This window comes from Pelophylax lessonae (assembly GCF_965119305.1).
Source record: "Pelophylax lessonae genome assembly, chromosome: 1".
NCBI lineage: Eukaryota > Metazoa > Chordata > Amphibia > Anura > Ranidae > Pelophylax > Pelophylax lessonae.
In genome coordinates this window covers 276,803,051-276,824,265 of record NC_138768.1, presented here as the reverse complement: position 1 = coordinate 276,824,265, position 21,215 = coordinate 276,803,051, and the positions used below count along the sequence as shown (strand labels likewise).

The following is a 21,215-nucleotide window of genomic DNA, read 5'->3' as shown; positions in this document are numbered from 1 at the left end:
TCACCTATTAATTGCACCATGACCTCAATAAAAAGTGAATATATAAAAATTTATATGTGCAAATGTACAGTAGTGCAAATATACAATGTGCAATTGTGCAAACTGGTGTAATCAATAATACACTCTACAATAAATGAAAAATTAAGTAGAGATGAAGTGTTAATCAAGTGGATGATGACCCTTGATAACGTCAGCCTACGTGCTGACGAAACGCGTCGGGACGTTTGAGCGCAACCACGCTATAACGTCACTTCCGGGACCAGGCTGGTACGCAAGTTGGAACGCGGAAGCGGCGTCCGCCTCGGCATCCACGGCTTTTGTCTCTCCTATATGCTCTTATCGTTCTGCTACCATGTAAGTGTATTTGCTTTGTATTTAAATAAACCTGTTTAACTAATTGCCGCCCGCCCGCCGTCAATTGACGGCGGAGCGGTGCGACCATTATCCTGGGAAGACGTCATATGACGTGATCCCAGGAAACAGGGCAGGCGCGCAATCGCGTGCGCGCCGCCCTGCACTGCCGGTGTCGGGGTGTCCCCGGGACACCCCCCGTCACCGGCAGGGGGGAAACAGCCAATGGGCGTGGCTGTTTCCCACGTGATCGGCTGTGTTCCAATGACACAGCCGATCACAATGGAGGCGCCCGGGAGATGACCGCGCATGCGCGATCGGGAGCGTGCAGCGCGGTCATGTCGGTGGCACTGTGTTCCGTAGGAACACAGCTGTCACCGGCGGTAGTAAACAGTCACTGACAGTGACTGTTTACTATGTGATCGGCTGTGAATCCATTCACAGCCGATCACAAAATGTAAACAAAGAGCAGTAACACACTGTTACTAGCTCTTCTCTCATACAGTTTCCAGTGTGAGGGGAGAAGAGCTAGAAATAGTGAGTTACTGCTCTGTACACCTGAAAAAGTAAAAATCACACTAATAACACACAGTCCCCACACAGTCCTCAGCCCCCCCCCAATGTCACCTGTCACCCAACAGTCACCTCATCAGTGCCCAGAAATTGACACCCATAACGTTCACATGTGAGCGCAGCGATCGCGGGCAGAATCACCGCGATTCTGCCCGCGATCCGGAAATCGTTGCAAATTGCGGGACGCTTGTGCGTTGCCCGTTTTTTGCAATAGCACCCCAAACGCTGTGCGATGTTGCCGCCATTTCCGCCTGCCGAATCGCGGTAACATCGCGCAAACATCGCATGACGCCCAAAAAAGGTACAAGAGTTTCTTTTGGGGCGTCATGCATTGTTTGCGTGATGTTACCTCGATTCGGCAGGCGGAAATCGCAGCAACATCGCACAGCGTTTGGGGTGCTATTGCAAATCACGGGCAACGCACAGGCGTCCCGCGATTTGCAATGATTTCTGGATCGCGGGCGGAATCGCAGTGATTCTGCCAATCATCGCTACGCTCACATGTGAACGTAGCCTAAAGTTCACCGGTAACCAGAGACTGCCATCAGTACCGCCGTGCACCATCGCCCGTCACCTGTCACCCATCAGTGATCATCGCCCGTCACTTGTCACCCCATCAATCACCGTCACCTGTCACCCCATCAGTCATCGTCACCTGTCACCCCATCAGTCATCGTCATCTGTCACCCTATCAATCATCGTCACTTGTCACCCCATCAGTGATCGTCACTTGTCACCCCATCAATCATCGTCACTTGACACCCCATCAGTGATCGTCACTTGTCACCCCATCAATCATCGTCACATGTCACCCCGTCAGTGATTGTCATCTGTCACCCCATCAATCATCGTCACTTGTCACCTCATCAATCATCGTCACCTGTCACCTCATCAATCATCGTCACCTGTCACCCCATCAGTCATCGTCACCTGTCACCCCATCAGTCATCGTCACCTGTCACCCCATCAGTCATCGTCAACTGTTTGCCATATACATGCAATCACTTACTGACTGCCTAACGACTATATGCGTCGGCCATTAAAAGCTAAATACTGGGGTTATGGCAGCAGATAGCCCCCATAACCCCGGTATTTTTTGAAACGGCGGGCGGTCGGCTTTCAGATAAGGGTGGTCCCAGTGGCGGATTCGCCGCGAAATTACCCTTACGGTGCAGGGGAAGAGGTGCCCCCTCCTGCCGCGTCCCAGACGTTTTCCCAGCTTACCGGACCCGCCGGCAGCGGGGAAAACTATCCGGTCCCGGATCCTCAGAGACAGGAAGTCGAGTGAGGGCAAGATGGCCCTCACTTGACTCTATGGTCTTGGAGGACCGGAGCTACGTCAAAAGACGTTGCCTAGCAACCGGTTTAAAGGGCCGCTTTTTTTTTTTCTTTTTTTTTTTTTTCCTCTTTCAACAATTTTTTTTTCTTTTTTTCTTTTTTAGTGTAGTTGTGAGGTGTGAGGTCTTTTTGACCCCAGATCTTACAATAAAGAGGAACTGTCATGCCTATTTCTATTACAAGGGATGTTTACATTCCTTGTAATAGGAATAAAAATGATCAAAACATTTTTTTTTTAAACTGTGTAAAAATAAAAAAATAATAAATAAAATAAATAGGAAAAAAAAAAAAAATTAAAGCGCCCTGTCCCCGGTTAGCTCGCGCGCAGAAGCAAACGCATACGCAAGTCCCGCCCACATATGTAAACGGTGTTCAAACCATACATGTGAGGTATCGCCGCAATCGTTAGAGTGAGAGCAATAATTTGAGCCCTAGACCTCCTCTGTAACTCTAAGCTAGTAACCTGCAGAAATTTTTAAAATGTTGCCTATGGGGATTTTTAAGTACTAATGTTTGGCGCCATTCTGTGAGCATGCGCAATTTTGAAGCATGACATGTTGGGTATCTAATTACTCGGCGTAACATTATCTTTCACATTATGGAAAAAAATGGGCTAAATTTACTGTTTTCTTATTTTTTAGTTCAAAAAAGTGAATTTTTTTCAAAAAAATCGCATTTGGAAGACTGCTGCGCAAATATGGTGTGATAAAAAATATTGCAATGATCTCCATTTTATTCTCTAGGGTCTCTGCTAAAAAAATATATAAAATGTTTGGGGGTTCCAAGTAGTTTTCTAGCAAAATAAATGATTTTAGCTTGTAAACACCAAGTGTCAAAAATAGGCCCAGTCTTAAAGTGGATAAATGGACAACTTTATGTAAAGCGCTACTTGGATGTTAGGCCTATGTATGTGGCCAGGCTGTGAAAAAGTGTTACACATGTGGTATCGCCATACTCAGGAGGAATAGCAGAATGTATTTTGGGGTGCAATTTTTGCTATGTACATGCTATGTATTAGAAATATTGCATAAATGGACAGCTTTGTGTAAAAAAAAATGTGTTTTCATTTTCTTTCCACATTTTCCAAAAACTTGTGGAAAAAAATGACATATTTAAAAGACTCATTATGCCTCAAAAATTATACGTTGGGCTGTTGGCTTTCCAAAATGGGGTCATTTTATGGGGGTTGCCATTGTCCTGGTGCTCCAGGGCCTTCAAAAGTGCGATAGGTTGTCAGGAAATTATATGTGTAATTTGTGCTCCTAGAATGCCGGACGCTGCTACTTGGATGTTAGGCCTCTGTATGTGGCCAGGCTGTGAAAAAGTCTCACACATGTGGTATCGCCATACTCAGGAGGAGTAGTAGAATGTGTTTTGGGGTGTAGTTGCAAGTATACATGTGCTGTGTGAGAGAAATAACCTGTTAATACGGCAATTTGTAAAAAAAAATAAATAAAAAATAAAAAATCTTCATTTTGCAAAGCATTGTGGGAAAAAAATTACAACTTCAAAAAACTCACCATGCCCCTTATTAAATACCTTGGAATGTCTACTTTCCAAAAAGGGGTCATTTGGGGGGTATTTGTACTTTCCTGACTTTTTAGTGTCTCAAGAAATGAGATAGGCCTTCAGTACATCAGGTGTGATCAATTTTCAATGATTCGCACCATAGCTTGTGGACTCTATAACTTTCACAAAGACCAAATAATATACACTTACTTGGGTTATTTTTACCAAAGATAAGTAGCAGTATAAATTTTGGCCAAAATTTGTGAAGAAAAATTACTAATTTGCAAAATTTTATGACAGAAACAAAGAAAAATGTGTTTTTTCACAATATTTTCAGTCTTTTTTTATTTATAGCACAAAAAATAAAAAACCCAGTATTGATCAAATACCATCAAAAGAAAGCTCTATTTGTGTGAAAAAAAGGACACAATTTTTGTATGGGTACAGTGTTGCATGACTGAGTAATTCTCAGTCAAAGTGTGAGAGCGCTGAAAGCTGAAAATCGGTCTGGGCAGGAAGGGGGTGAAAGTGCACTGTAGGCAAGTGGTTAAGCATACTTCACTATATGAGCCTTCTTGTCCTTTACCACAACTTCTGAGGAATACAGAGTTGGCTGTGAGGATTTATGAGGATCTATCAGGTGAATATATGGTGGATGTTTCTGTCGGGTGCAGACACTTACTAGATGCTGGAGATTTACCCTTAATTCAACTTCTGCTTGTACTGACCTCCTATAACTAAGGGGTCTGTGCATTCCGGTAAGCATTTTTGTGCACACCGGGTGATCCTGTCTTGGTGGAGGGATTGAAGATCAAGTGCATTTGAATGGTCATCCATTAGAGACTCTCTTATCCATTCATTTTTTGATGATGTTATTGCGACTTTCATCCACTTGATTAACACTTTATCTCTAATTAATTGTTCATTTATTGTAGAGTGTATTATTGGTTACACCAGTTTGCACAATTGCACATTGTATATTTGCAGGGCCGGATTAAGAGCATTATGGGCCTGGTGCTGAGGATCTTGGTGGGCCTTTTTATGAAAAAAAAATCAAATGAAAACGCAAACATTTTTTTGTTAAAATAAATTAAAGAGAGTGAGAGATGGGTTGAGAGAGAGAGAAGGGGGTCGAGAGAGAGAGAGGGGGCTGAAAGCGAGGGGATGAGAGAGAGAGAGGGGTGAAAGTGAGAGCGAGAGAAAGAAAGAGAGAAAGAGGTGGTGAGAAAAATGGGGATAGAGAGAGGGTGAGAGAGAGAGTGGGTGGTAGGAAAGAGAGGTGAGAGAGAGAGTGGGTGGTAGGAAAGAGAGGTGAGAGAGAGAGTGGGGGGAAAGAGAGAGAGAGGTAAGAGAGAGGGTGGGAGGAGAGAGGGGGTTAAGGGGGCGAGAGAGAAAGGGTAGAGGGGAGGTGAATCTGTGGGGGGGCACAGTATAGTACAATAAATGGGGGTAATAGCAAAGTACATTACATGGTGGGCACAGCACACTAAATGGTGGATACATGGATACAGCACATTACATGGTGGGCACAACACATGACATAGTGGGCACTGCACAGCACATTACATGGGGGGCACATCACCTTATATGGTGGGCACAGCACATGACATGCTGGCACAGCTGAGCACATTACATGTTGGGCACTGCACATCATATGGTGGGCACAGCACAATATATGGTGGGTACTGCACATGGCATGGTGGGCACTGGACAGCAGATTACCTGGGGCACTCCACTGCACCACATTACATTGTGGGTGCAGAACATTTCATGGTGAGCACTGCACATGACATGGTGGGCACTGCACAACACAGCACATTACATGGTGGGCAAAGCACATGACATGGTGAGCACTGCATGGCACAGCACATTTTATAGTGGGTACTGCACGGCACACGACATGGTGGGCAATACACAGCACATTACATGGTGGGTGCAGCACATTACATGGTAGGCATTGCATGGTGCAGCACATGACAAGATAGGCATAACACAGCACATGACATCGTGGGCACTGAACAGCAATTGACATGGGAGGCCTTCATGGCATAGCACATTACATGGTGGGCAATACACATGACATGGTGGGCAGTGCACAGCACATTACATGGTGGGAACTGTATATGACATGGTAGGCACTGCTGCACAGCACATTACAGGGTGGGTACAATGCAATACATGCTGGGCACAGCACATTACATGGTGGGCACTGCATGTGACATGGTGGGCACTGCACAGCACACGACATGGTGGGCACTGCTGCATAGCACATTACACAGTGGGCAAAACACATTGCATGCTGGGCACAGCACATGACATGGTGGGTACTGCACGGCACAGCACATGTCATGGTGGGCACTGCACATGACATGGTGGGAACTGCACATGACATGGTGGGAACTGCACGTGACATGGTGGGAACTGCACGTGACATGGTGGCCACTGCATGGCACAGCACATGACATGGTGGGCACTGCACATGACATGGTGGGAACTGCACATGACATGGTGGGCACTGCACATGACATGATGGGCACTGCACATTACATGGTAGGCCCTGCATGGCACAGCAAATTACATGGTGGACACTGCATGGTACATCGTATGGCATAGTGGGCACTGCTCATAACATAGAGGACACTGCATGGCACAGTACATTACATGGTGGGCACTGCATATTACACTGCAAGCACTGCATGGCACAGCATATGACATGGTGGGCACTGTATGGCATAACACATTACATTGTGGGCAAAAGGGAACACATTACATGGGGGGAATCAGCAGTCTCTCCAACAATCATCAGAGCCCCCAGGAGAGTTTTTGCACAATCCTCTCTCCCTAATAAGTTTACTAACCTCATCTGAGCAGCATGAAATATTTCCTTTCTCCCGGGCTTCTGCTGGTTAGGATGACATCAGCACCCCTCCCCCAGACAGCTGCCTGCATCTCCTTTACACTGAGGATCTGTGTGAGTGTAACAGATCCTGTGATAGGACCCAAGCATCGGCAGGAACAGGAGTCAGCTGCAGCAGCTGAGACTTCTCTCATTCACATGTGCAGTGCAGAGGGGACTTCTTCTTCAAGACACCACACACAGATATCGATAAGCCACTGGCATAGGCCTATATTCAGGGAGGGGCCTGGAGCTGCAGCTCCAATAGCCCCTATGTTAATCCGGCCCTGTATATTTGCACTACTGTATATTTGCACATATTAATTTTTATATATTCACTTTTTATAGAGGTCACGGTGCAATTAATAGGTGAACACAGCACTGTTATACATCACAGTATAATTTTTTGACTTTCCCGTTTTCACGTTTTTGTTGCAGCTCCCATTTAGGTTTCACACACCTATCATTATATATATATATATATATATATATATAATCCTTTTGCACACACATATATTTATATTTCTATTCATTTTGGCACATTATTTAATTTGAGTGGTTTTACTTGTTTTTTTCTGTTGCACGGATACTATTGGTGCCTAACGCCAATATTTTCTACCCCTTTAATTATTACCTCTGGATGAGCGAGTGTCTTGGGAGGAACACCAGATCCCAGATCCACCATCATTCCATTGGAGGAGAGTGAGCATTACACCACTGACAATACCATCTCAAGGATTGAGGGAGCTGTCCACACCTCAAAGCTCCTTACTGTGGACAAAACCCTTGATTTTTTTTTTTTTTTTTAAAGCCCGTAGCGTTTGCAACACACTCAAAAGACTCCACCCGGTGCATAAAAAAGTGCACACACACAAAGTGAGAACACAAAAAAGCACAGGGTGTGCGAAATCGTATGGTCTTCCCTCCGAAGAGGTAGGACCCGAAACCTCGATCCCCCGGGGCGCAAGACTCCTGACAGATATTTAAGGTACTTGTGGTCAGTCGGCCGAAACCAAACTGACCCCGTTCTTCAGGGGGACTGCCGAAACAGCCCACCCCAAGTACTAAGTGGAGCTCCCCCGAAGGGAGACCCCATGAGAGAGGGCGAACTAAGCCAAAAGGCCATATCCACCCCCTCCCAAGACTCAAGGCTGGGCCCACACACTCCAGTCGTGCAAATAAAGAAAAAAGGTGAAAGTGCAGTGACAAACTCCAAAGAAAAGGACAAACAAACAAAGAAGTGGGGGAAAGGGGAGTGGGGAAAGTGCAATGGTGCCATGTGAGGAACCAAGGCAGGCCTTCCAGCCGGAATAAAACATTTCTCTGGTGCAAGCCAAAAGGCCTGTCCCAAGAGGCAGGTGTGAAAAAGGTGTGCATAGTGCAGTGACCAAGGTGCCGAAAAAACTCACAGCGAGCTGCCCCTCACCAGTGAGAAATTAAGGCACCCCTGGGCTGCCACCCCATTTTTTTTTTTTTTTTTTTTAAAGCCCGTAGCGTGTGAAACACACTCAAAAGACTTCACCCGGTGCATAAAAAAGTGCACACACACAAACGTGAGGAACACAAAAAGTGCACAGGGTGTGCAAACAAATGGTCTTCCCTCCGAAGAGGTAGGACCCGAACCTCGATCCCCCGGGGCGCAAGACTCCTGACAGGGATTTAAGGTACTCATGGTCTGTCTGGCCGAAACCAGACTGACCCCGTTCTTCAGGGGGACTGCCGAAACAGCCCCCACGAGTACTAAGTGGGGCTCCCCCGAAGGGAGACCCCATGAGAGAGGGCAGACCAAGCCAAAAGGCCATATCCACCCCCTCCCAAGACTCAAGGTAGGGCCCGAGGACCCACACCCTACAAGTCGTGCAAGTGAAAAAAAAGGTGATAGAAAAGTGACAAACTACAAAGAAAAAACACACACAAACAAAAAGGTGGGGAAGGGGAAGTGGAGAGGTGAATTAGTGCCTAAGTGAAAAACAAAGGCAGGCCTTCCGGCCGGAATAAAAAATTCCTCTGGTCGAAGCCAAAAGGCCTTGCCCAAGAGGCAGGTGCTTAAAAAAGTGTGCGTAGGTGCAGTGACCATGGTGCCGAAAAACTCAAGGCGAGCTGCCCCTCACCAGTGAGAATTAAGGCACCCCTGGGCTGCCACCCCAGGGGCACATACACTACGGGCTTTCTCTACCCCGGCCCGACCGAGTGTAGCCCTATCCTACCAGGAGGCATCAGAACTTTGGACAGCTTAGGGAGAACCTGCCTTCAACTGGGGACAAGCCTTTTGCAAGGCCAGATTCAACCCAGGAGGAAAGGCTCCCCCACCGCCACCACCGTTCCTTACCAATCACATCCAGGAGCAGTACTAACTGGCCGCAGGTCCAGTTTTCTCGCTCCCTTCAAACTGGTAGGGGCGGACCCATTCAAATCAGAAGGCAACAGACCCATCCGGCTTTCTCTGACAGTGCCTACTTCCCGGTCCTCCAGTTACGCCTAGAGCGCCCCAGTTCATTTCAGCCCCTGCCGATACTAACCATCAGGGTCCATACCAACTGATAAGAACAGATACTACACTTGATCTTAGCCAAAAGGCCGAGAAGCGTGGATGCATGGAATAACCTTCCTGCAGAAGTGGTAGCTGCAAATACAGTGAAGGAGTTTAAGCATGCATGGGATAGGCATAAGGCTATCCTTCATATAAGATAGGGCCAGGGACTATTCATAGGATTCAGATATATTGGGCAGACTAGATGGGCCAAATGGTTCTTATCTGCCGACACATTCTATGTTTCTATGTGTTTCTATTTGCCCAGGGTCCAATCAATACTAAAGATGGCCCTGAGTGCGTGATATAACAAATAAGATAATATGCAAAATAGAGGTGCTGCAGTGCATGATAAGTACAATAAATTATAATACACTGAGAATAATGTCTACGTGCAAGTAAAATGTGCACCAAACTAAGTGCTATTAATCAAAGTGATTCTTGTAACTTTTTCTTAATATTCCAGTGACTCTTGTGGTTTTCCCATACAGTGAAAATAATGTGCTGTCATCAGCATGAGCTTATCCAACATTAGGCGCAATGGCCACTCACCTCCATTGACACTCAAACAAGCGTTTTAGTGCAATATATCACCATGTGGGGCATCAAGTGTAGAATCTGTTCTTATCAGTGTTGGAATGGAACCTGAAGGTTAGTATCGGTGGTGGCCGAAGTATACCGGGGCGCTCTGGGCGTAACTGGAGGACCGGAGTAGGCCAAACCAGAGAAAGCCGGAGGGTTCCAATGCCTTCCTGATTTGAATGGGTCCGCCCCTACCAGGTTCTCCCTAAGCTGTCCAAAGTTCTGATGCCTCCTGGTAGGATAGGGCTACACTGGGTCTGGCCTTTGGGCTGGGGTAGAAAAAGCCCGTAGTGTATGTGCCCCTGGGGTGGCAGCCCAGGGGTGCCTTAATTCTCACTGGTGAGGGGCAGCTCGCCTTGAGTTTTTCGGCACCATGGTCACTGCACCTACGCACACTTTTTTAAGCACCTGCCTCTTGGGCAAGGCCTTTTGGCTTCGACCAGAGGAATTTTTATTCCGGCCGGAAGGCCTGCCTTTGTTTTTCACTTAGGCACTAATTCACCTCTCCACTTCCCCTCCCCCACCTTTTTGTTTGTGTGTGCCTTTTCTTTGTGGTTTGTCACTTTTTCTATCACCTTTTTTCACTTGGCACGACTTGTAGGGTGTGGGTACTCGGGCCCTACCTTGAGTCTTGGGAGGGGGTGGATATGGCCTTTTGGCTTGGTCCGCCCTCTCTCATGGGGTCTCCCTTCGGGGGAGCCCCACTTAGTACTCGGTGGGGGCTGTTTCGGCAGTCCCCCTGAAGAACGGGGTCAGTCTGGTTCCGGCCAGACAGACCATGAGTACCTCAAATCCCTGTCAGGAGTCTTGCGCCCCGGGGGATCGAGGTTCGGGTCCTACCTCTTCGGAGGGAAGACCATTTGTTCGCACACCCTGTGCACTTTTTGTGTTCCTCACGTTTGTGTGTGTGCACTTTTTTATGCACCGGGTGAAGTCTTTTGAGTGTGTTTCACACGCTACGGGCTAAAAAAAAAAAAAATTCCATGCATCCACTACTCTCTCAGTAAAGTAATACTTCCTCATATTACTTTTAAACCTTTGCCCCTCTAATTTAAAACTGTGTCCTCTTGTGGTAGTTTTTCTTCTTTTAAATATGCTCTCCTCCTTTACCGAGTTGATTCCCTTTATGTATTTAAAAGTTTCTATCATATTTTCTTGGGCCCTACCAAATGCATTTATCAACTATTTCTGGGCAGTGCGGGCTCAAAGGGCTGCTGCTTTGGGCCCCACAACAATGGCTTGGCGGCAGCTGCCCCTTTTGCAACTGTGTTAACCGCTTGCCGACCGCCGCAAGTAGATATACTGCGGCGGTCAGCCCCTCACAGGCAAAGTGACGTATATATACGTCACTAGCCTGTGAGGCTCTGGGGAGCCAGCGCGCGCCGGCGGCGGCGGGCTCCCGCGCGGTCACGGACCCCCCCGCGCGTGTGACCGGCAGACCCGATGTCCGCCACTCACTCTGCGATCGTCGGGGGAGAGGGAGAAAGGCAGGCAGCTTGTGTAAACAACAAGAAAAAAAAACAACAAAAATGACAAAAATCTTTCCCTTAGTTAGTAAACGCAATAACTTTTGCGCAAACCAATCAAAATACGCTTTTTGCAATTTTTTTTAACCAAACATATGTAGCAGAAAACAAATTGGCCGAAAATGTTAAAAAAATTTGATTTTTACTTTTTTTTTTGGGGAATTTCATATAAAATAATGTGAAAAATATCGTTATTTTTGCAAAATTGACACTCTTTTTTTGTTTATAGCGCGTGATCAAAAAATCGCACAGGTGATCAAATACCACCAAAAGAAAGCTCTGTTTGTGGGAAAAAAAGGACGTCAAATTTGTTTAGGTACAGCATCGCACGACCGCGCAATTGTCTGTTAAAGTCACGCAGTGCTGAATCGCAAAATACCCCCTGGTCTTTTAGCAGCCAAATCCTCCCGGGCTTAAGTGGTTAAAGACGGCCCTGCACGCACTGCAGCACTTTTTATTGCATATGTATTTTATCTGTATTACCATATTTATTTATTGATTCATTTATTACTTTACACTTTGGTGAAATTGGCACATTCACCGTTTATCAATTATTATTTTTATTGATTCTGAATATCGTTTGTGTTTATACATTCTTATTGGATTATCTGCCCCTGTTTATGATTATACATTCTCATTGGATATATTTTTTCCCATCCCCATTTGTTTGTTGGGACATTCTGTACATGGACTGGCACTGATTATCTATTACATTTGATTTTTTACATTGTTTCTGATCACGATTGTGACATTACCCTCATCATTTTTAGATTGATTATATTCTTACATTGTTTCTGGTCCACCGTTTCAACAAATCTAGCGCTGATTTTTTCTCCCTCTATCAGTTCTTTAAGTATGTGGTGACACTACTAAATTGGCTGCTGATTTCGGTGTTCCACTATCTACATATCCCCGTCACATTTACCCCATTGGTAACGCATAGGTTTTTTATCTCACTTTAGGCCCATGTCTTCACCTGTGGTCCCTGTTAATGATCAGTGACAAAAAGGTCAACTTCTGTAAATGGGGGGGGGGGGGGGGTGGCTGGCGACTTGATCCACCTGATGTGGAGATGCCCTAAATGACACTGATAATAGACAACAGTAGTAGCCACAGTTAATACAGCCTTAAATATCTCAGTCTCATTAGATCCCAAGCAGTGTATACTGGGCATACTTGACACGGTTGCTCAGGACAGATATCTGAGAGAAGCAGTGGCAAGAGCCCTATTTCAGGCACATAGACTCTTACTAGTACACTGGACCTCACCTGAGCCACCTACACCTAAAATGTGGCATGAACAAATGGGCAACACAATGCGACTTTAAAAGCTTATCTATCAGCATAGGGGCTCCCCCTTCAAATTTGAAAAAATATGGGGTAACTGGCTTGATAACCCGGGTCTGGCACCTACAGACTTGGTAATGGAAAGGCTACTCAGGTAACCTAGAAATGAAACTGTTTGGAAATGTGGAAAGTTGGAGCACTGTATGTACTACTTGTTTGAATACTGGCTAATTTTGCAACAAAACGTTGTGTTTGTATTGATGTGAATGCACCTAAAACTTGTAATGGATATTTGCATCTCAATAAACTTTCAACTTGATTAAAAAAAAATAAAAAAAAGTCAACTTCTGCAGGACAGTTGTTTTGGGGGTTTTAGTGTAGGTTGGTTCAGTAGGAGTGGGGAGAAAATGAAGTCCTGCTAGATCACTTCTGGCTGGCCCCTTTTGCAGGTATAGGTATGTAAAACATTAAAAATAAGTGCCTATACTGTATAAAATCCAGTAATACATGGTCTTATCCTGCTCTGTATTTGTTCAGTTACTCTCTATTTTTAGGCACTGCTGAGTTTATAGAGGCAGATCTGCTGACAGCCCTAAAGTGGAAATGAACCCTTCTCTCCTTTACAGCCAAGGAAGCTGCTTCTGTTTGATCTGCAACTGGCATGGTGCTGCACATGTGATTAGTTATTACACTAGTCATCTGATGGTTTAAGGCTGGGTTCACGCTTGATTCGCATGCGGCTCACAGCAGGGGTCCGGTGCATCCCTGTTCTCCGTGTCAGGGACGAATCAGGCCCAAATTTTTGCCTGAATTCGGACCTGAAACGGAGCCAAAGATGCAGAGGACCCCTATGCAATTCGCTCCGCAGCCACCCCAGAGATGTGTGATGTGCTTCATTGAGAACTGGTCACACTCCCCTGTCATGCGAATTGGATGCGAAAAAACCAGCATCCAATTGGCATAAGTGTGAACCCAGCCTGAGAGTTTGGTTGAGGACACAAGCAAATGTGACAGTTAGAAATCTTGGTATTCCAGCAATGTAACTGTTTTTTGAAACAGTTAAATGGATAGGTTTAATTCCACTTTATGATTTACTGCTGTTCAGGGGCTCTGGGCTTTAACAAAATGGCAGCCCCCAGCAGGAAGAAACAGGAACAATGCTGGAGGCAATTTACAGCACACACTCATTTTGGTAGCATAATTATTATTGTGGAATGTATGTTTCTTGCTAAAGAACATTATTTTTTATCAAGTTTTTATGGGTAAAGTTCTGCTTTAAGAAACCGGCATGAATATTGTTGGTTAAATACAGGTACCAACATGCCCTGCCAGTGTGCTAAGACTAAGGCCTGGTTTATACCTATGCATTTTTTAGTGCCTTTTCAGGTTTGCATAAACACACTACAGCATACCCCCCAATTTTCTGAGATGGGAATGAGAGACGCCTATTAGAAAAAGTATGCAGGCATAGGACACACCCCCTGTCCCGCCCCCTTAAAGGAGAATTGTACAAAACAAAATGATTGATTAAACTCACAAGTGCTTTTTTACCATTACTATTCCTTTATATTGGCTTTTGGCATTTACAAATGCAGCAATTTGGTAATTGGATGAAAGAAAACACTTTTTGAAAGAGAAATAGTGCATCTCTATAGATCACACCAAAATGAGGGACAATTGAGGAGGAAAGAGGGACATTGTTCCAATAACAGGGACAGTCCCTCAAAACCAGGGACAGTTGGTAGCTATGCACTACAGTCTATTTAACATGGTTTCCTATGGGTTATGTTCCCATCTATGCATTTTATGGAAAGGGCCAGGGACTTTTTATTTGGTTTTTGGTTCGATAGACTTCAATAGATCAAAAACGTGTATTGAAAAATGCAAAATGCACCTGGAATATGCAAACTGCAACCTGCATAGGTGTGAACCAGGCCTAAAAAAAAGGACTATGTTTGAACTCCAATGTCTCCTTGTGTATACTGTAAGTATTTTGTAATCAAATCCAAGACGGATCCAAGACTTAGGCCCCTTTCACACTTATGCGACACGGTTTTAACGCGATTTTGACGCAATTTTACGGCGCGATTTTGATGCGACTTTGCCGCGATTTTGAAAGCTATGGCTATGGCTCAAAATGCAATCAAATCGTGGCAAAGTAGTACAGGAACTACTTTGAAGTCGTGCGACTTCAAAACGTATTGATATGAATGGGGCTCATTGAAAATAATGGAAAACGACTTGTCATGCGGTCCAAAATCGCGGGACAAGTCGCACTAGTGTGAAAGGGGCCTTACCACTAAAACAATCTCCACCTTTCAGTTAGTCCAGTCATTCTGTTATTGTCAAAGTTGTCAGAAAAGGTTTTATCACTTTTTTTCCCATAAAAAAAAAAAACAGGGATAGGTGTGTCTGTCACAGAGGTTACCAGACTTTCACCTGGGAAGAGATTGTCAGATACCTTTGTCATAAATATCAAGGCTAAACTGGAACTGTGAGCTTTTTACACAAAGCAGTGCCTGTCTATTTCATTTCACCCACTTCAGGTAACTGGCCTGCTCTGCCACTGCGGAGTTGGTATTCCTTTTTCACAATGGCAGTAGGAAAGCTGCTGCTGTTTTCTCTGGTTGTCGGACTAACTGCCTATTACTTTTATGACACAGAAACTATAACTCCAGGTAAGAATGTCTTTCTGTAAATTAGTTGCTGTTTAGAGACACAAATGCTTTGCATGAAATTCATGTGTTGTAATGTATGTCTACACCTTGAGTTGCAAGTTAGCATTGTAGTATTACCAATGCTGGACATTTTTAGGTTTTTGTATATAGTGGTTTTACTGCAGCATTTAAAAAATAAAATCCCAGCCTCAGGGGTGGCCCAAGACATTGTGCTGCCTGGGTCCAAGAATTAAATGCTGCTACCCACCCCCCTCCAAAAAAAAAAAAAATCACGCCCACCAAAGCCCTCCCCCCCCATCCATTATTTTATATCATGATAATTAAAACTAATATTAAATTTATCAGGAGGTCAGATTTACATGCAACACCTCCTTGTCAATATTAGTGATCGACCGATATCGTTTTTCCGTTGCCAATACCAATATTTTGGCCAATGCATATCAGTATCGGCCGATAATGGCCAATATTTTCGTACATTTAAGAAAAAAAATGTTTTTATTTTTATCACTTGACAGGTACTCTTGGGGAGGGATCTGGGGGCCTAAAAGACCCCAAACCCCTCCTCTGCACTTAAAAGCATTCAAAACGTCAAGTTTGGCTGTTTTTGAATGCTGTCATTTTTTTTAATCTGGCGCTGAGTACCCGGAAGTGATGTCATGACATCACTTTATTGCTTATATCTTTTGTACATATGTGAGTGGCATATTCAATAACATTTGTAAATGGAATTATGCTATGTGACATCATTTTACCCTTATATGAGCAATATTTGGAATATCGGCAATATCGGCCAGCTCTGGGGCCGATACAGATATATCGGCAAAAGTCAATATCTGCCCTCGATATATCGACCTTGCAGATAATCGGTCGATCCCTTGTCTATATGCAAAATCATATGACATATCATTATGTTGAATTCCAAACTACAAACTCCAGTTTTATTTTGCTTGTCTAAATGTCTGACGTCATTGCGCACTACACAATCACGCGAGGGGTGTTCCCCAGAGGAGAGGCTCCGCCTCCTCATACTCATCGGTTTGCACTACAGATGGCAGTATGAGATGGGGAAATGCCGCCCGTTACGCGCCGCAAACTGATAACACACAAAACTGCTGGAAAAAAAATCTTGGGCGTCTGCCACTTTTAAAGTTCTGCCTGGGTCCAATGGACCCAGCGGGACCCATGGTAGGGCCGGCCCTGCCCAGCCTTCTCATAGCAGTGTAGAAAATACCTAAAAAAATGTGGTTGTGAATTCTTAACTTTACCTGCTGGGCTTATCCACCTGCAATTTGAAAGTTTTTGTAGCTTTGTGTTTTTTTTCTGGTGAAGTGAACATGGCCAGGTGGGTCTGGGTCATACGTTTGATGTCTGTCACCATCTGTAGTCATCCGATTCTCCTATTTTGTCACGATCCATCCTTGTCTGCCAGACAGTAATATGAGCATGTGAAAGTGGTTTTGCTAAAAGCATAGGAGGGAGGACAGCCATACATTCATAATTATCTCTGGCAAAACATATACAGGATCTCACAAAAGTGAGTACACCCCTCACATTTTTGTAAATATTTTATTAGATCTTTTCATGTGACAACAATGAAGAAATTACACTTTGCTTCAATGTAAAGTAGTGAGTGTACAGCTTGTATAACAGTGAAAATTTGCTGTCCCCTCAAAATAACTCAACACACAGCCATTAATGTCTAAACCGCTGGCAACAAAAGTAAGTACACTCCTAAGTGAAAATGTCCAAATTGGGCCCAAAGTGTCAATATTTGTGTGGCCACCATTATTTTCCAGCACCGCCTTAACCCACTTGAGCATGGAGTTCACCAGAGCTTCACAGGTTGCCACTGGAGTCCTCTTCCACTCCTCCATGATGACATCACGGAGCTGGTGGATGTTAGAGACCTTGCGCTCCTCCACCTTCCGTTTGAGGATGCCCCACAGATGCTCAATAGGGTTTAGGTCTGGAGACATGCTTGGCCAGTCCATCACCTTTACCCTCAGCTTCTTTAGCAAGGCAGTGGTTATCTTGGAGGTGTGTTTGGGGTCCTTATCATGTTGGAATACTGCCCTGCGGCCCAGTCTCCAAAGGGAGGGAATCATGCTCTGCTTCAGTATGTCACAGTACATGTTGGCATTCATGGTTCCCTCAATGAACTTTAGCTCCCCAGTGTCGGCAGCACTCATGCAGCCCCAGACCATGACACTCCCACCACCATGCTTTACTATAGGCAAGACACACTTGTCTTTGTACTCCTCCCCTGGTTGCCGCCACACACGCTTGACACCCTCTGAACCAAGCAGGTTTATCTTGGTCTCATCAGACCACAGGACATGGTTCCATGTTCTTAGTCTGCTTGTCTTCAGCAAACTGTTTGCAGGCTTTCTTGTGCATCATCTTTAGAAGAGGCTTCCTTATGGAACAACAGCCATGCAGACCAATTTGATGCAGACAACCTCAGTATAGGATGCTGAGCACATGCACTCAACTTCTTTGGTCGACCATGGCGAGGCCTATTCTGAGTGGAACCTGTCCTGGTAAACCGCTGTATGGTCTTGGCCTCCGTGCTACAGCTCAGTTTCAGGGTTTTGGCAATCTTCTTATAGCCTAGGCAATCTTTATGTAGAGCAACAGTTCTTTTTTTCAGATCCTCAGAGAGTTCTTTGCTATGAGGTGCCATGTTGAACTTCCAGTGACCAGTATGATAGAGTAAGAGCAATAACACCAAATTTAACACACCGACTCCTCATTTACACCTGAGATCTTGTAACACTAACGCGTCACATGACACCGGGGAGGGAATATGGATAATTGGGCCCAACTTGGAAATTTTCAGTTAGGGGTGTACCCACTTTTGTTGCCAGCAGTTTAGACATTAATGGCTGTGTGTTGAGTTATTTTAAAGGAAAAAGCTGATTTATTCTGTTATACAAGCTGTATACTCACTACTTTACATTGTAGCAAAGTGTCATTTCTTCAGTGTTGTCACATGAAAAGATATAATAAAATATTACCAAAAATGTGATGGGTGTACTCACTTTTGTGAGATACTGTATATACCATATGACTTTAGTTTGAACATTCTAATACATTTCTAAAGACATGCAAGAGTCTTCATGGGTAAACACGTGTAAATTAGCAGCTGGCATAATGTTGGCTTCCCCAGCTGCACATACCTTATTCATGCATCTACACATTTGTAAAGGGCATACCTACCCCTTGCTGTCTTCTGCAACTCCCTGTTGGTTGTTCAAGAAATGGGCAGCCCCAACGTCTGATAGGGAATTCCAGGACAGGGTGGGATAACTTTCTACTTTCTAGGACTTAGCCTGCGGTCAGACCAGGTATGATTTAAACTAGTGCGATTTAAAGTCTGACTTCAACACTTCTTCAGCACTACTTCTGTGAGATTTGTAATGATTTGATACGAATTCAGTGCTACTTCAGTGAGAGGGGCTGTCCATGTCACATTAAGGAACAGTGATGTTATGAACAAAAGTTTAACTAGCAAAGGGTTAATATTTAATTTATTTTAGGGCTCAAGTAGTGCTGATAAGGACACAGGCACAATTTGCAGCACAATTTACATTATAGTCTATGGCAGTGAAATCGTGCTGAAGTCCTAAAAAAGAAATATGAACTACTTCTCAAATCGTACTACTTGAAATCATATCTATTAAGACACTGCCATAGAAATACAATAGATGCTACTTCAGGTACGATTTGCAAATCGTATGTCGTGCCTGAGGTTGTACTGGTGTGACGGAGGGTTTAGGCCCCTTTTACAGTTCGCTTCAAAACTGGTAGTAAAATGCTGACCACTTTTGCAGTGCTTTTAAGGCATTTGCGGTGTGGTTTTTAGTTTCAATAAATTTTTATTAGAAATTTTCCAAAATATACATGGTAGAACAAAACAAAACACATAGGAAATGTGCATAGTAAGATTATACTGAACAAGGCACAAATAATAATAAAGGCAAGAAACTCAACAATAGAAGACATTGTACTGAAATGCACAGCATCATATTTGCTCGACCAAGGCCTGGTACCCAGGACCCCTCCGATCTCTCACAAATGGTCAGAGAGGGACGTGAGACACCAGGCACTTAATAGCACCTCATTTAACAGATACACAATGTGCCCATAGACATATATAATCATCCGATATAATCATCCATTCCCTGAAGGTGTACCAACTTGGAACTGTCGGATACCAACTTAGGGGTAGGGAGGAGGGGGAAGGGAAGGGGAATTCGTCACAGTCTCGAAGTCATAGAAGAGGAGCTTACTAGGAGGATGTAGCAGTGGGATGCTTGGATGTCCAAGGCTCCCAGGCTGAACAAGCAGATTGGTAGGTGTGGGTAGATGAGGCAAACATTAATTCGTACATAGCATGAGTGTGAATGGTTTGAACCGTCTCACTGATATTAGGAGCAGCGGGTTGTTTCCAATGCCTGAGGAGAACTAAACGTGCTGCTAGCAGTATGTGTACGAACACCGTTCGCAGGTGTCTGGGCAATTGGTCTATACCCAGGGAGCAAAGCGCCATGGGAGGTGTGAGGAAAAAGGGAGAACCCACTATGCTGGCCAATATGTCCGATAGGGCGGTCCAGTATCCTAACAGTTTGGGGCATGCCCACAACATGTGGAAGAGAGTGCCAATCTCCCCACAACCCCTCCAGCACTTAGGAGAAGAACCTGGCGAGAACTTGACGATTCGCTGGGGAGTTAGGTACCATCGTAGAGTCAATTTGTGGGTCAGTTCCCATAAACCTACAGATTTAGTGGCCGCATACGTGAATGTCAGAGCCCTTTGCCACTCCGAAGCCGGGAATTGCCAGTTGAAATCTTTTCCCCATAGGACATAAGGGAAGGTTTTGACAAAGGTGAGTTTATCTTGCATGAAGTTATAGAATAACGAAATTCCTTTAATGTTGGAAGCAGGAGCCATGAGGAACCTTGCCACCTGCTAGGGGAGGGTTAGGGTGGTAGTGGGTGCACCCTGAAGGAAATGGCGAATCCTTAGATAGGTATATTGGTCTTGAGAGGGAATACCAAATTCCACCTGTAGGGAACGAAATGTCTTGACTGCAGGACCAACCAGAAGATCCTCCACAGTAGACACTCCTCGAGACATCCAAACCGTCACACTAAGATCTGGCATGACTAGGGACAGGCTTCGGATAGGCAAAGGGACAGATGTGGTAGGACCTGTCGTGTGAAGGTACTGGGTATGCGGTGTGGTGTTTAAAGAACACGTGACTTAAAAACTGCACCAAAAGTGCTGTGGAGCGTTTTGTAGGCATTTTTTTAGGCATTTTTGAGGCTCTTCCTATTCATTTCAATGGGGAGGAGTGTTTTTGATGTGGTTTTTAAGCTTCCCAAAGATGCTGCAAGCAGGACTTCTTTCCGTACACCACAATCGCACCCCACAGTGTGAAAGCATTCAATGATTTTAAAAGGAATAATTTTTCTGAGCTTTTTTTTAACTCGAAAGTGCTTGAAAAAACTCCTCAGTGTGAAAGGGACCTAAGTATATACTGCTTGCTACTCTACTGTACAACGGTTTAACAAAATAAAGATGAAGTTATGCCATCAGGAGACTAGTATTACCAGTGATTTTCCTAAGATTTATCTGGATCTTGCAGACATGATAAAAGGGAAGAAAGTGCTGGTGACTGGCTCCAGTACTGGGATTGGAGAGCAGATCGCATATAAATTTTCAGAAATGGGAGCTCATGTCATGCTCACAGCCAGAAGAGCCCAGCGACTACAAGAGGTATGCTTTACAATGAAATATGTCAGCAATTTCTATTATGTCACATAACCTGATTTAATAAGTGTATATAAATCTTCACTCATATAAATTGTATATCAGGGGTAGGCAAACTTAACGAGGTGGAGTTCTACCTGAACAACATGGGAGAAGTCAGAGATCACCG

General features: G+C 44.6%; 1 protein-coding gene across 1 annotated transcript in view; it reads left to right on the top strand.

Moving 5' to 3' along the window:
* Positions 1-15,139: 15,139 nt before the first annotated feature.
* The window catches only part of LOC309543187 (hydroxysteroid 11-beta-dehydrogenase 1-like protein A), a 31,628-nt gene continuing 25,552 nt past the window's right edge, over positions 15,140-21,215 (top strand). Inside the window, exons 1-2 of the mRNA XM_082242595.1 lie at positions 15,140-15,270; positions 20,922-21,052. Coding sequence (XP_082098721.1) covers positions 15,186-15,270; positions 20,922-21,052 — 216 coding nt within the window. The 5' untranslated portion in view covers positions 15,140-15,185. The remainder of the gene's footprint in view (positions 15,271-20,921; positions 21,053-21,215) is intronic.